Below are 14,449 nucleotides of genomic sequence, written 5' to 3'. Positions count from 1 at the left end.
ATGGAGATTTCTGTCACCAACATTTTCTGCAAGATACATCCACACCCCAATGCGCTAGCACCTGCACACACACACACACACACACACACACACACACACACACACACGAATCCGAGTTTTCGCAGCAAGAATGAAATGGAGAAATGAGGCAATGATGCAAATCAATCAGATGAGAATGTTTTACTAGGAAGAATTAAAAAGGGATTTTGCCTGAATTATCTAAATTATTATCTCAATTCACTACTTCACTTTGGCTGGGGAGGTTCAACTACAATTAGATTTGGTTAGTTGTCCAGTGCTTTAATTTAGGAATGATTAGGGTGAATTTATTTTATTCTATTTGCTTTTATTAGATTTCATGGATTATGCTAAGAAGTTACTAAGAGGTCATCTAGTCCAATATTTTCATTTTTTGGATAAGGAAACTGAGTCCATAGACAGGTAAATGACTTACCCAAAGTTGAAAATCATAAATTAAGTCTTCTTACTCCTGGTGCAGGATTCTTCTGATGATATACTAACTTATAATATTAATCACTTGTTGACCTAGAACCCAAACAGCAACATCAACTTGTTAAATAAATTTGTCGGATGGTAATTATAGAGCAAGAAAGAATAGGGAAGGAATGGAAATTGTTTATTAGATAGCACCCATTCTGCGCCAGGAACTGTGCAAAGCACATAACTAATATTATCTCATTTGATCCCAACAACAACCTGTGACTTAGGTGCTATTATGATCCAAAATTCACAGTTATGGAAACTGAGGCAGCAGAGGTTAAGTGACTCACCCAGAGTCACCCAACTTGGAAGTATCTGGGGCTGGATTTGCACTCAGGTCTTCCTGTTGCCAGGTGAGTACACTGTTTATCATATTGCTGTTACAGTATAAATTTGTCTTCTGATTCTGCTTTTTTCGCCCTATGTTAGGTCATCTAAGTCTTTCCATGTCATGTCAAAATCATTTATTTTCTTATTTCATATAGCACAATAGCACTACTTCAAATTCACATGCCACAACTTATGTGAACACTATTCACAAAGTCCTTGGTTGGGTAGAATCACTGTTTCTACCTTATTAAATACCTGCAATGTGCCAGACCACTGGGGATACAAAGACAAAAAGAAAAAGAGTCCTTGAGCACATAGTGACTGACACATAGTAGGTGTTTAATAAATGCTTCTTGACTAAATCATTGACTCAAGGAACTTACATTTTCTTGAGGAAAACAACATGTATGTGTAGTAGTTGCTAGGGAAAAAAAAATGTAATATCTATCCCAGATAATTTCTGGGAAGGGAGAGTACTAGCAACTATAGACACAGACACCAGAAATGGATGTAGGTGCAGTCCATGATGTAGCGAAAAAGGCCACTGAAATATGATACTGACAATTGCTGAGGGATGAGAGAATCCAAGTCAATGACAATGACCGATACTATATTCACAGAAGATTTTGAAAATTTTGAAAAAAATATTTTTGAGGCTTTTATCTGTCATTTCTAGATATGATTATTATTTTTATCAGTTTCATCAGAAAGAAATATGCCACTCAGTCCTTTAAGATAGAAATTATAAAGTTTTTTCTTGCTAAGTTGTTTTATTGTTATCATGACTTTCATATCACATCACATGAGAGGTGGGATTTAACTAAGCAATTTATCTCTGACTTTGTCAAGAAAATTTGGGCAGATGATTGCCCAAAATTCCATGAAACACAATTGTTATATCACAACTATAGAGTTCCCTCTTCCTGGCTGAGCATCATAGTTCAGATGTTATTAAACCTCTCCTCTGCTTGAATATTACCTGCAGAAGGTGATTGATTCACTTCTTTCCTGACTAACCGTTTTAGTAGAGACATGACCCCTGGTTTGGATTTTGCACAGATTTAACAAGTCATGTTTATTTATTCCAGAGTATATCACAACTGGCTAAGGTTGAAAAATGATATATTCATCTAATTGGTTTCTTTTTTTTCCCTAGAGCATTGGTTAAAGTGTGGTATACTATTGGGTACATGTAAGAAGAAAAATATCAAACATATGGAATTAAATTACCCTGTTCTTAAATATTTAGTTAATTCTGTGGTAGGTTTATCTTTAACCAAATAAGAAATATTCTGTAGTCCATGAGGTATTGAGTTTAATTGAAAAATGTTCATCATAGCTCAATTGGTTTGAAATGTGATCTGGCTTTTGCCCAGATTACAAAGTTATAATCTCTACCCAGCATTCCAGCTTCATGCATACGTAGACAAAATGAACAAGAAGAACTGATTCACCTGTCCATTTGATCTTAAACGTTCCAGAAAAAAATACCTTTGCCTAAATTACTGAGACTGCCCAAGTGGCTTCTCTTGAGTTGGAATAGTTAGTTAAACATCCATTTCATTTCAGTCATGCAGACATAATCATGCAGTTCAACATTAGGTTGTGGGAAAACACTGTGCCATTATAAAATAGACAAATGGTCATGGTATTGACTTACATTTCCCTACATATAACTCAAGTAAATTAATTAAATTCCGAATATTTACTGAGCACCTACTATGTGCATGATTGAATATAATAAATTTGGGACTTCTGTTATTCTGGGTTAGAGGCAGCAAAGGTTGTAAAGGCTTGACAGACACATTAAGGCCCTTTGACCATTTAACTTTCCAGTTACTCAGACAGTATTTCAAATTGAAATGTCACAGACCAGTTGCCAATCTGCATTGATGAAGGGTGTTTCAGTGCCAGGAGTTCTTGCACCAATGAAATCAAAGATGTAGATAAAATAAAATAGCAACAACAACGAAGTGTTCCTTGTAATAACTACTTTGTATAGATATGCTGCTACATCTCCAAATTTCCAAAGTCAGGTGGTCAATTATCGAACAAGTTCAACTTTTTAGCTCTCCAACCTGGATTAGTTGTGTCCTGAAGTGAATTGACTGTCTCCCCAGTTAGGTAAAGAAGGCTTCATTAGACTTCTGGGCATTATGAAGTATTTTTCTGAAACTGGATCCTGGGTAGGAATGGAGAGGAAGATTTTATATTCTTAGAGAGAAGATTAATGTTTTCTGGAAGCATTGTAGTCAAATGTAAGTTGTACTGTACCAGTCTTCCAAGCCTTTTGTTTTGTGCTTTTGTATGAATAATAACATAATACTTGCGACAGAAAATATAAGATTAAGTCAATGATGAAGAGAGCTCTTCCATTGATCCCTATGCAACACAGCAAGGTTTGAAAAGTAGTTTACAAACATTGTTTCCATTTATTCTCCCCAAAACTCTGTCAAGTAAGTATTATAAGTATTAGTATCCCAATCTTACATGTGAAGAATCTGGATTCAGAGAAGTGGCTTGCCCAGCATAGAAGTTAGGTGGTACAAGGGAGAGAGCATTGGGTCTGGAGTCAAGAAAATCTGCATTCAAACCCAGCCTCAGATACTTCAGGGCTGTGTGACCTTGGGCAAGTCATTTAATCTCTGTGTGCAACAGTTCCTCCAACTGTAAAATGGGGATAGTAGTAGCGTCTTCTACTTCTCATAGTTGTTGGGAGGATCAATCAAGATATTTGTAGAGCTTAGAACACTGCCTAGCATATAGTAGACACGTTGTTGATAGAAGCAATATTGAAGCTCAGTGTTCTCCTGCCTCCAGTTTAGTTTTTCCCCCCATTAAAAAAAATATGTAGAATGGAGATATTTTCACTTCATTAAAAGGCTTCTCCTTAAAATAGCAAAGCTAAAAAGGCGGTCTAGCTAAATGATGTACTTCAAAATCTTCAAATATAAATAATTCTCTGAATAGTAGTAACTTTTAGAAGAGCAAGATGGAATGCCTTAATCAATTTATGTTTCTCTGTTTTTCATGAAGTATATCATGAGCTTCAGAAACGTCAATTTTTGTAATATTGCACACGATAGTTGTGGTCTTGTGTGGTCTTGATCAAAAAGCACAGCACAAATATGGGCAATCCAGCCTCAATAATGCCTGACTATCCATCTATCAAGACAGACCAAATAACTACGGTTAAACTGACTGAAACATCTTAGCGCTTATTGGTTTCTTTATCATTGCTCTGGCCACAAAATAGCTGCATGGTGAGGAAATGCAAATAAGACCTGGAGAGGGCTGGCTAGCCTGGGGCTTAACTGTCTTTAAATGATGTGTGAAGTGAGTCTGTGAGTATTGTACATTGAATAGTGGTGCATCTAGTTAAAGTTGTCATTTCAACTACTGAGAGGACCATGTGTTGCCTGGAATGGTTGTCATTTGCCTGGGTCATGATGCTCTTTGCAATTTGCAACATAGAGCTTTTGGTTTATGCTTTCTGAATGGCGTTTTCCATATTCCTTCTGTTCTCTTGGATGGTTGGATCATACAAGGCTATATTTGAAGTGCTTTACGACCTTGAATTTTTTTTTCTTCTTCAGTAAATTCTCTTCTGGCACACTGAGCAATTGGCCTTGGAATCATCTGTGAGGTTAATTGAAAAATAGTCCCAGATGAGACTTAGTGTTGGCTACATGGTAGACATCTTTTACAGGAAAGAATTCAAGAAAATGGAAAAGCGGCATGCGACAGAGCATAAAGACCAGGATCGGCAGAATCACAAAGGCTGTAGAGTGTAGTCGCCAAGACTGGAGCTGAGAACAGCAGGCAGCACAGTGAATCAGGGAGGAGCACACAAAAAACAGAGATGGCTGAGGCAGAGGCCAGCCTCAATGTGTGAATGAAAGAGGCCTGTTCTTAAGCACACAAAGATGGTGAATGGGAGGCTTTCTATGAAAGATAGATGAAGGAGGAGGAATAGTTGGGCAAGGCAGAAGGTGGGGAGGTTTGGGGACAAACAGGTGCTTTTTTTGTTTTTAAAATCCCTGGCACAGACCACACATTCTGGTATCAGTATGAACATGCCTCATGGACTACAAAACGTGCTATTATAGGGCAGATCTGCCAACTCTCATGGTGACTCTGTTTATTCTGCTACTGATGTTGGTAATAGAGTGATGGACAATTATCAATACTCTTGGTATTATTCACCAATATGTAAGCAGGGAGGTGGTTTCTTCACTGAGAGTCTTGGACTTTAAAAATAAAATTTTTACTAGGTCATCTAAAACTCATGAAAGAGGTGTTGGTCAACCTTGCAACAAACCAGTCAGGAAGTCCATGAGCACTTAAGTGCCTACTATGTGCCAGATGCTGTGCACATAGCACTCCCTCAGCAGACATGCAGGCTGCAGTAGTGTAAGGTCATTATTTATGCTCTTATGAACCAAGACTCATGGAATTATTTAAGCTTTAAAGGAATTCTTGAGCACTGAGCTCTCCTAGATTGTTGAGTTTGAGGCTAGGTAAAGGTTTACTCCTTTTCAAAATCATTTTAAAATTACATTTTTACCATTATAGATTGAAATCTTGCTATAATGCATTACACACTTCCTTGTCTTTCTAAACAGAGAATATTGAACTTAATTTATTCTTTTTCTTCATAGCTCAGATACATCATTATGAAAATCAGTCATGATAGCATTATAATACAATGATGACCATAGTACATTCTGTATTAAATTACCAGATACAAGGTTTTTGAGGTCTTGAGACCTATTTTAATAGACGTGTTGGCCATAAAACAGCTATTGATTTTTATTTGTCAGTATATAGGCTTCAGCTCCTTTTCCCCCCTCTACCTTCTATTTCTAATCTGCAGCAGACATAGAAACCAATTTAGCAACCTTACTAGGATACCATATAAAGTAAGAGTAATTAGGTTTTATGCAACAGACCGAGAGATTCTTCTATGGGTATAAGCTTCAGGACATGTACTTTTTGACATTTATTTTGTCTTTTTCCCCCTTGCAGTTCAGTTCTAGCATATTTCCAGATAAAGCTGCCATTTGGCTTAAGTTCAGAGAGATGAGGTCTTAGGATACTAAAATTTAGAGGTGAAAGAGATCTTAAAAATCATCCAGTTCAATCTGATTATTGTTCAGAGGAGGAAGCTTAGACCCAGAGAGTTTAAGTGACTTGTCTAGAAGCACACAGATATTAAAATAGATAGCAGAATTAGGATTCAAATTCAAGTCACTTGACTCCAAAGCCAGTGCTATTTCTACTATTATCCAATACATGATGGAATGAAAGGATAGCAATTATCTAGTAATTAGGAGCTATGAAAACAATCAACTAAATTAGGTAATTCAGATGATCATCATTATCATAATAATCAAGTATTCATTATAATGATTCCTAGTTATAAAGTTCTTCACATATATGATCTTATTTGATCTTCACAATAGTACTGTTAGGTAGCTGATACATATATTATTATTCCTTTTTCACAGATGAAGAATGTAAGGATGAGAGCAGTTAAATGACTTTTTCCTGGTGACCCATTCATTACATGGCAGATTCGGGTCTCAAATTCAGGTCATTTGACCAAATGTACTTTTCCTCATGCTATCATGCCTCCATACACTTGAGTTTTGAAAACCTGAGCAAACAGTATAATCCAATCTTAGAAAGGAGGTTGATTTTTATTTTGCTGATTGTTTAAAGAAGCTTTCATGGATTTAAAAGCAGAAATATAATTATGACACATTTCAGTGGACTAGTCCCTCACTCACTGCTGATTTGCTGAGTTGTCTTACCATTTTCTCTCCTCAATAATGGTCAATAAACATTTATGAAGCACCTCCTATGTGTCAGACACTGTGTTAAGAACTGGGAACACAAATTCAAAAAAAGAAAGGTCATTTACTAGTCATTAGAAAGTATCTTTTGATTATGACATCAAATATCAAAGCTAGACAAGATGCCATTGTTTATCAGAATGATAAAGATGGAGAGAGAACACAAAAAAGTAGTAGTTTTGTATGAATTTTATTTGTAGTTGTCTGAATTTTCCACTTTATTTTTTTCAGGGGAGAGCTGTCCTTACATAGTATTTGTGATATAAAACACTTTTCCTTAAGCTGTGATGCATACATTCATTTATGCTAGGCTTATGTGCAACAGAAAGCAATGAGAGACTGCCAATTACTGGAGGATGGAAATATCCAGTGTAGAGAAATCTAAGACAAACTGGTTTCTCCTCAACTACCTGGAAAATATGGGATAATTTGACCTGATATACCCCTAACTATGAGCTGTAAAATGGCCTTAGAAATCCTTTTATCCTTTATGATATTGTATACCGAGCTGGGCTTGGTGGTACACACCTGTAATCTCTATTATTGTGAAGGCTGAGGTTGTTGGATTGCCTGAGCTTGGGAGTTCAGAGCTAACCTTGATTAGGTATCTACACTGTTCAGCACCAAAATGGTGAGCTCCCAGGAGCATGGAGGCCACAAGTTGCCTTAGAATGGACAAACTGGCTCAAATCAGCAGAATAGAGCAGGTTAAAGCGTTTGTAGTGAGACGACTGGGAGACCCAGACAGAAATGTTCACATTCACTAAAGTACTCAAGGCAGTACTCATTATAGTAGCAAAGAACTGGAAATAAAGTGGGTATTCATCAACTGAGAATAGCTAGACAAATTGTGGTAAGTGAATGAAATGTAATATTACTGCTTGATAAGGAACAATGAATACGAATAATTCAAATAAGCTTGAGAAGACTTATATGAACTGATGTAACATCAAGTACCCCTGATATTCAGAGTTGGCTTTAGAATTTGACAGACATGGGGATGCCTGTTTGTATCAAGGTGGCTAAGACTCTGAATCTAGTCTAGAATTATCCTGGAGGATTTCTCTGTTCATGTTCTAGGACAACCTTGTGAGTCCAGAAATCTCTTAGTGGCCTTAAGAAGACTTATATAAGGAAACTAAGACATGCTGTTTTGAACAAATCAGAACAACCATGGAGATGCTCTAACTAACCAGTTTGCCCAAGGTCATTAAAGAGATGATTAGTTAATGTTTCAAAAGAAATATAGTGATTATGAAGAGCTAGCATGACTTCATCAAGAATAGGTCCTACCAGCTTAACTTCATTTCCTTTTTCTGACAGTTACTAATTTAAAGGATGAGGAAATTTATGTAGATATAATTTAACTAGATTTTTTGCAAAGTTTTTTTTAATATAGAAGCTTATAGAAAAGACAGGGAGATAAGGAATAGATGATATCAGACCTAGGTATATGGCTGGACTCAAAGACTAGTGATAGAAGTCTCCCATGGCATGGAGGTGAGGCCTTCTGCTGATTAACATTTTAATCAGTGATATAAAAAGGACATATTTTGATGCTTATTAAATTTGTAGATGTCACTAAGCTTACAGAGATAGCAAATACACTATATGACAAAACCAGGATTCAAAAAGATCTTGACAAGCTGGGGCATGAAACTAAACCAAACAGATGAAATTCAATATATATAAATGTAAAGATGTTCACCCAAGTACCAAAAAGTTAACCATTCAAGTATGATTTGGGAAGGGCATGAATAGACAGCAAATACTCTTCAGATCTTAGAGTTTTCATGAATGGCAAATTGAATATGAGTCTGTAGTGTTATGTGACAGCCAAAAAAAAGTTAATGCAGCCTTGGCCTACATTAAGAAAGTCATAACTTCCAAAAACAAGGAAATGATAGATCCACTGTCCTCTATGTCATCAGACCTCATCTTATGTATTTTGTTCAGTTCCAGGCCCTACAGTTTAAGACCCTTAATAAACTCAAGAGCATTCAGAGGAGGGCAAGAAGTATGGTGTAAGTCTTTGAGTCTTTGTCACATGATGATAGTTTGAAGTAACTGGAGATGTTTAGCCTGGGGAAGACAGTATTGGAGGGTAGGAGAACATGGTAGTACTTGAAACTAATTGAAAGACTGTTATATGGAGCAGGTCCTAGGCTTGTTCTGTTTGGCTCCAGAGGGTAGAACCAGAGACAATGGCTAGAAATTACCAGGAGGTTAATTTATGACAGAGGTCAGGAAAAATTTCCTAACAAAAAGACTTGTCCAAAAGCGGGATCAAATGTCTAGAGAGGTGGTGGATCCTTATCCCTTAACACATTTTGGAGGTCTTCAAGAAAAGCCTGGATAGTCACTTAGTTATACTACAGCAGGGAATTTTTTCAGGCATAGGTTGGGCTAGGTAACTGATAGTGTCTCTTCTAATCCTCAAATACTATTATTGTGTGAGTACTTATGATAGAGAAGTGATTAAGGAAGTTCCTAAATTTACCCACATTTAATGGCCTTGTGTTGATGGTCATATTCCACAGTCTAGAAGTACATTTCAAAATCTCACAGTGCCCCTCTATGACCAATTTTTACTCCTTCGTGGTATGCTATCCAAATTAATCACCAATCCACGTCCTGGATTCTGTTTATATAGCCCTAGGACACTCTCCCTCATTCCCCAATTACTTTCAATGACTGGTTCACACACTTTTTTCTCTCCTTCTTGTCTTCGGTTAATAGTCTTCAATAGACATATTGATGATCCCTCAAATACTGCAACATCCCAATTCTTCAATCTACTCATTTCTGTCAACTGACTCCTTCACTGCACCTCAGCTACACATTGGGATGGTCATATCCTTGATGTTATCATCACCTACTAGAGTGTTCTACTTTTCATGATGCTTTTATTTCATTACGCTTATCCCTTTATACTCCAAAATGCCTTTATCTGATAAGAAGATATCTGCAGTATTTGAATATTGACATCTTCTTGGATGCTCCCTTCTCACTGGGTTTTGTTTTGTTGGCTTTTTTTTCAGACACTGTTCTCTACTATTTCTCTTCCTTTCTATCCAATCACTCATTCTTAGTCTCCTTTACAGTATCTTCATCCATATCAGGTCTACTAATCATGGGTATTGCACAAAACTATGTCCTGAGCTCACTTTCATTTTTGCTCTGTACTATAATGTTTGGTGATTTCATCAACTCCCAGAGATTCAATTGCCATCTTTAAGTAGGTTATTCCCAGAAATATATATGTATGTACATATATATATACATATATATGTATATATATATATATATACATATACATATATATACGTATATGAAAGTTTAAACGCTCTCTCTCATATCCCAGTCTAGTATCTCCAACTGATTTTTGGACATCTCAAATTGGATATCACATGAGCATCTCAAACTCAGCATTTCTAAAATAGAACTCATTTTTTTCCCAAACTTACCTATGTTCTTAATTTTCGTTATTACTCTTACGGATACTACCATCCTCCCAGATACCTAGCCCCAGTGTTATCTTTGACTCCTCATTATCCCTCACACTCCTCAATTTTTCTGACCTTACGTTTCCAGAAATATATTCATTTGTCATTTTTCACATGCAGTTCACCAATGGTAATAGGCTATAACCTACCTGCGTTTATCATATATAACGTAATTGACCCATAACATTAGTTTTTCTGATTTCATGTTATTCTTATATTGTGAATAATGCCAACAACCTAAAACGACCACTTGCATTTTTAAAAAATTTATTTTTGTGGCAGCAGCAGTGGTGGTGGCCGAGAGCCGACGGAGGCTCGAAAGTGGAGCCCAGAGCCCGCGGCTCAAGAGTGGGGTCCCGCAGCCGCCGCGTCGGAGACACCCGTGCGGGCGGGCGGAGTACGGAGGGGCTCGGACCCCTGGATGCATCTCCTCCCCCGCCCCCCGCACGGGGGGGGGGGGGCGCCGCCTGAGGCCGGGGGGACCATGGCGGAGATCAGCGATCTGGACGGGCAGATCGAGCAGCTGCGCCGCTGAGAGCTCATCAAGAAGAGCGAGGTCAAGGCTCTGTGCGCCAAGGTCGGAGAGATCTTGGTGGAGGAGAGCAATGTACAGAGGGTGGACTCCCCCGTCACGGTGTGTGGGAATATCCATGGACAATTCTATGATCTCAAGGAGCTGTTTCGAGTGGGTGGCGATGTCCCTGAGACCAACTAACTCTTCATGGGAGACTTTGTGGACAGAGGCTTTTACAGCGTCGAAACATTCCTGCTGCTGCTTGCCCTTAAGGTCCGGTCTGACCGCATCACTCTGATTCGGGGGAACTACGAGAGCAGGCAGATCACACGGGTCTATGGCTTTTATGATGAGTATTTGCGAAAGTATGGCTCAGTGACCGTATGGCTCTACTGCACTGAGATCTTAGACTACCTCGGCCTGTCCGCCATCATTGACGGCAAGATCTTCTGCGTGCATGGGGGCCTCTCTCCTTCTATCCAGACCCTGGAACAGATCCGGACGATTGACCAGAAGCAGAAGGTGCCTCATGATGGGCCAATGTGTGATTTGCTCTGGTCTGACCCCGAAGACACGACAGGCTGGGGTGTGAGTCCCCGAGGAGCTGGCTACCTGATTGGCAGTGATGTGGTGGCACAGTTCAATGCAGCCAATGACATTGACATGATATGCCAGGCTCACCAGCTGGTGATGGAAGGCTACAAGTGGCACTTCAACGAAACTGTGTTCACTGTGTGGTCAGCACCCAACTACTGCTACCGCTGCGGAAATGTGGCAGCCATCTTGGAGCTGGATGAGCACCTCCAGAAAGACTTCATCATCTTTGCAGCTGCACCCCAGGAAACCCAGGGAATGCCTTCCAAGAAGCCAGTGGCTGACTACTTTCTGTGACCCCACCCCAACCCCTCCCACCCCTGACCTTTACTCCTTTCCCCAGCCTCAACATCCTTTGGACCACTGTGACTCTGTCCTTTACTGTTCTTGTTGCCACCATCTGCAGGACAGGGTCTCCCAAGGTGGGGGCTATTTCCCCATCTCCTCCCTAGGATCTCGGAGAACACTGGGAGAGCAGAGAAGTCTCTCCCATCCTGTGTTCTGGCCTAGGCTGAGGTCAGGGGGCAAGGAGGACAACCTTTGATACAATTTCCTCCTCCCCCAGATTCTTTGTTTCGAAGTTTCTGGTGATTTTTTTTTCTGGTTTTCTCTTTTTTTTTGTTTATTTTTAGATAAAAACTTTGGGAAAAAAATGAAAAAAATTCTAATGAAAGAAAGAAAATGACCTTTGTTCTTACCTTAAAAAAAATTATTTTTGTACCAGTTTGTCATTTATAAAAGAATGTCATCATTTCCCAAATTCAATCCCAAGTAATGTCTTGTTTCTGTTCAATCTTGACTCCCATTCACTGTCCGTTTGCAGGATATGTTTCAGATTTTTTTGCTTATGTATCAACTCAGTGTATTAGCCAGAAAACTGTACATCATAGCCTGAACAAAAATAATTTTTTATTGATTTAGCTTTACCTTTGTAGATTGTTAAACTAATCTCTTTGAAATAATCATGGATTTTATTGAGAAAACTCTATAATATTCTGGGACTTAAGGCAGTCACCATGATGCTGTGAAAAACAAAAATAAAAACAAGCATCTAGAGAATCTTACCATCAGGACTAAACCCTGGATATGTTTCGTGTCATGGCAAACACCTCTGGGTATCATTCATTTCTGTGTTTGGTGCCGTAATTAATGGCCAAAATATCTTTAAAAAGTTAGCCGGTATTTTTGTGGGGCAGAGCCAAGATGTCAGCTAGAAAACAGGAACTCATTGATGCTCTCCTCCAAATCTCTCCAAACACCTGTAAAAAATTGCTCTGAACAAATTCTAGAGATACAGAACTCACGAAATAACAGAAGGAAGCAGGTCTTCAGCACAGGACAACTTTGATGGTTGCTGGGAAGGGTCTATCACATCAAACTGGAGGCAGAGCACAGCCCAAAGCACAGACACAAAGGAGATCCAGTGGAAGAGACGGGGTGGAGTAGGCCTCAGGGCCATGAATCACTGAGCTGTAGCAGTTACCAGACTTCTCAACCCACAAATGCCAGAGACCACAGAGCAGGTCAGTAAGAAAACTGCTGGATCTGGGTGAGAGAAGTACACAGTCTGGCCCCAGCCCTGGAATGGTAAGGGGGCAACAGCAGGAAGATCTGGTGGCTGCTTCCAGAGCTCCAGCAGTGGCTGCTTCTGGCCCCAGGCACACATGGTAGGAGAAATCAAGTGGTTGATCAGAGCGGGAGTGCAGGGAGCGCTTTGCTGGTGCAGAGTCAGGGTTCTCTTGCTTTGATAAGTTTAGATCTGGTTCGTGGTACTACTTGATGGTTCTTGGGGGAGGAGGAGTGCAGGTGTGGCAGAGCTTGTGGTAACTGTGGAAAGGGATTCCTCCTGGTAGTTACATGGCAGAAAGGAGTGCTTGCACCTTCAGACCACAGCACAGGCCAGGAGAGGAGTATCATACCACCTCAGAATAGAAGTAGCTCTGAAAGTAGCAGTGCAAGACCCCTCTCCACTCTGAAAGCAGTCATGCCCTGACAAAAAGCCCAAGGGTCAGGTAGTTGGTTGGGAACATGAGCAAGTGGCATAAAAGGACTGAGATTCACACTATGGAATGTTTTTTTGGTGACAAGAAAGATCAGAACATATAGCCAGAAGAAGTCAACAAAGTCAAAGATCCTACATCAAAAAGCTCCAAGAAAAATATGAATTGGTCTCAGACCATGGAAGAGCTCAAAAAGGATTTGGAAGATCAAGTAAAAGAAATAGAGGAAAAATTGGGATGAGAAATGAGAGTGATGCAAGAAAATCATGAAAAACAAGTCAACCACTTGATAAAGGAGACCCAAAAATACTGAAGAAAATAACACCTTAAAAAATAGACTAAGCCAAATGGCAAAAGAGCTCCAAAAAGCCAAGGAGGAGAAGAATACCTTAAAAGGAAGAATTAGCCAAATGGAAAAGGAGGTCCAAAAGACCACTGAAGAAAATACTACCTTAAAAATTAGATTGGAGCAAGTGGAAGCTAGTGACTTGATGAGAAATCAAGAAATTAAAAAAAAAACAGAACCGAAAGAATGAAAAAATGGAAGACAATGTGAACTATTTCATTGGAAAAGCCATTGACCTGGACAATAGAACCAGGAGAGACCATTTAAAAATTATTGGACTACATGAAAGTCATCATCAAAAAAAGAGCCTAGATATCATCTTTCAAGAAATTATCAAGGAAACTGACCTGATTTTCTAGAACCAGGGGGTAAAATAGAAATTGAAAGAATCCACCAATCACTGCTTGAAAAAAATCCCAAAAAGGAAACGCCTAGGAATATTGTCACCAAATTCCAGAGCTCCCAGGTCAAGGAGAAAATATTGCAAGCCACTAGAAAGAAACTGCTTGAGTATTGTGGAAACACAATCAAGATGACACAAGATCTAGCAGCTTCTACATTAAGGTATCTAAGGGCTTGGAATATGATATTCCAGAGGTCAAAGGAGCTAGGATTAAAACCAAGAATCACCTACCCAGCAAAACTGAGTGTAATACTTCAGGGCAAAATATGGATTTTCAATAAAATAGAGTACTTTCAAGCTTTCTCAATGGAAGACCAGAGCTGAATAGAAAATTTGACTTTCAAATACAACAATCAAGAGAAGCATGAAAAGATAAACAGGAAAGAGAAATCATAAG

General features: G+C 39.0%; 1 protein-coding gene across 1 annotated transcript; it reads left to right on the top strand.

Moving 5' to 3' along the window:
• Window positions 1-10,795: 10,795 nt before the first annotated feature.
• Window positions 10,796-11,600, top strand: LOC118834216 (serine/threonine-protein phosphatase 4 catalytic subunit-like). Its single transcript, XM_036741673.1, has one exon. The coding sequence runs from the start codon at window positions 10,917-10,919 to the stop codon at window positions 11,598-11,600; it is 684 nt and encodes a 227-aa protein (XP_036597568.1). The 5' UTR covers window positions 10,796-10,916.
• Window positions 11,601-14,449: the final 2,849 nt, after the last annotated feature.

The sequence above is a fragment of the Trichosurus vulpecula genome, chromosome 1 (genome assembly GCF_011100635.1).
Source record: "Trichosurus vulpecula isolate mTriVul1 chromosome 1, mTriVul1.pri, whole genome shotgun sequence".
NCBI classification, from domain to species: domain Eukaryota; kingdom Metazoa; phylum Chordata; class Mammalia; order Diprotodontia; family Phalangeridae; genus Trichosurus; species Trichosurus vulpecula.
The sequence above is the reverse complement of the archived record's forward strand: the minus strand, read 5'-3'. Positions and strand labels throughout refer to the sequence as shown.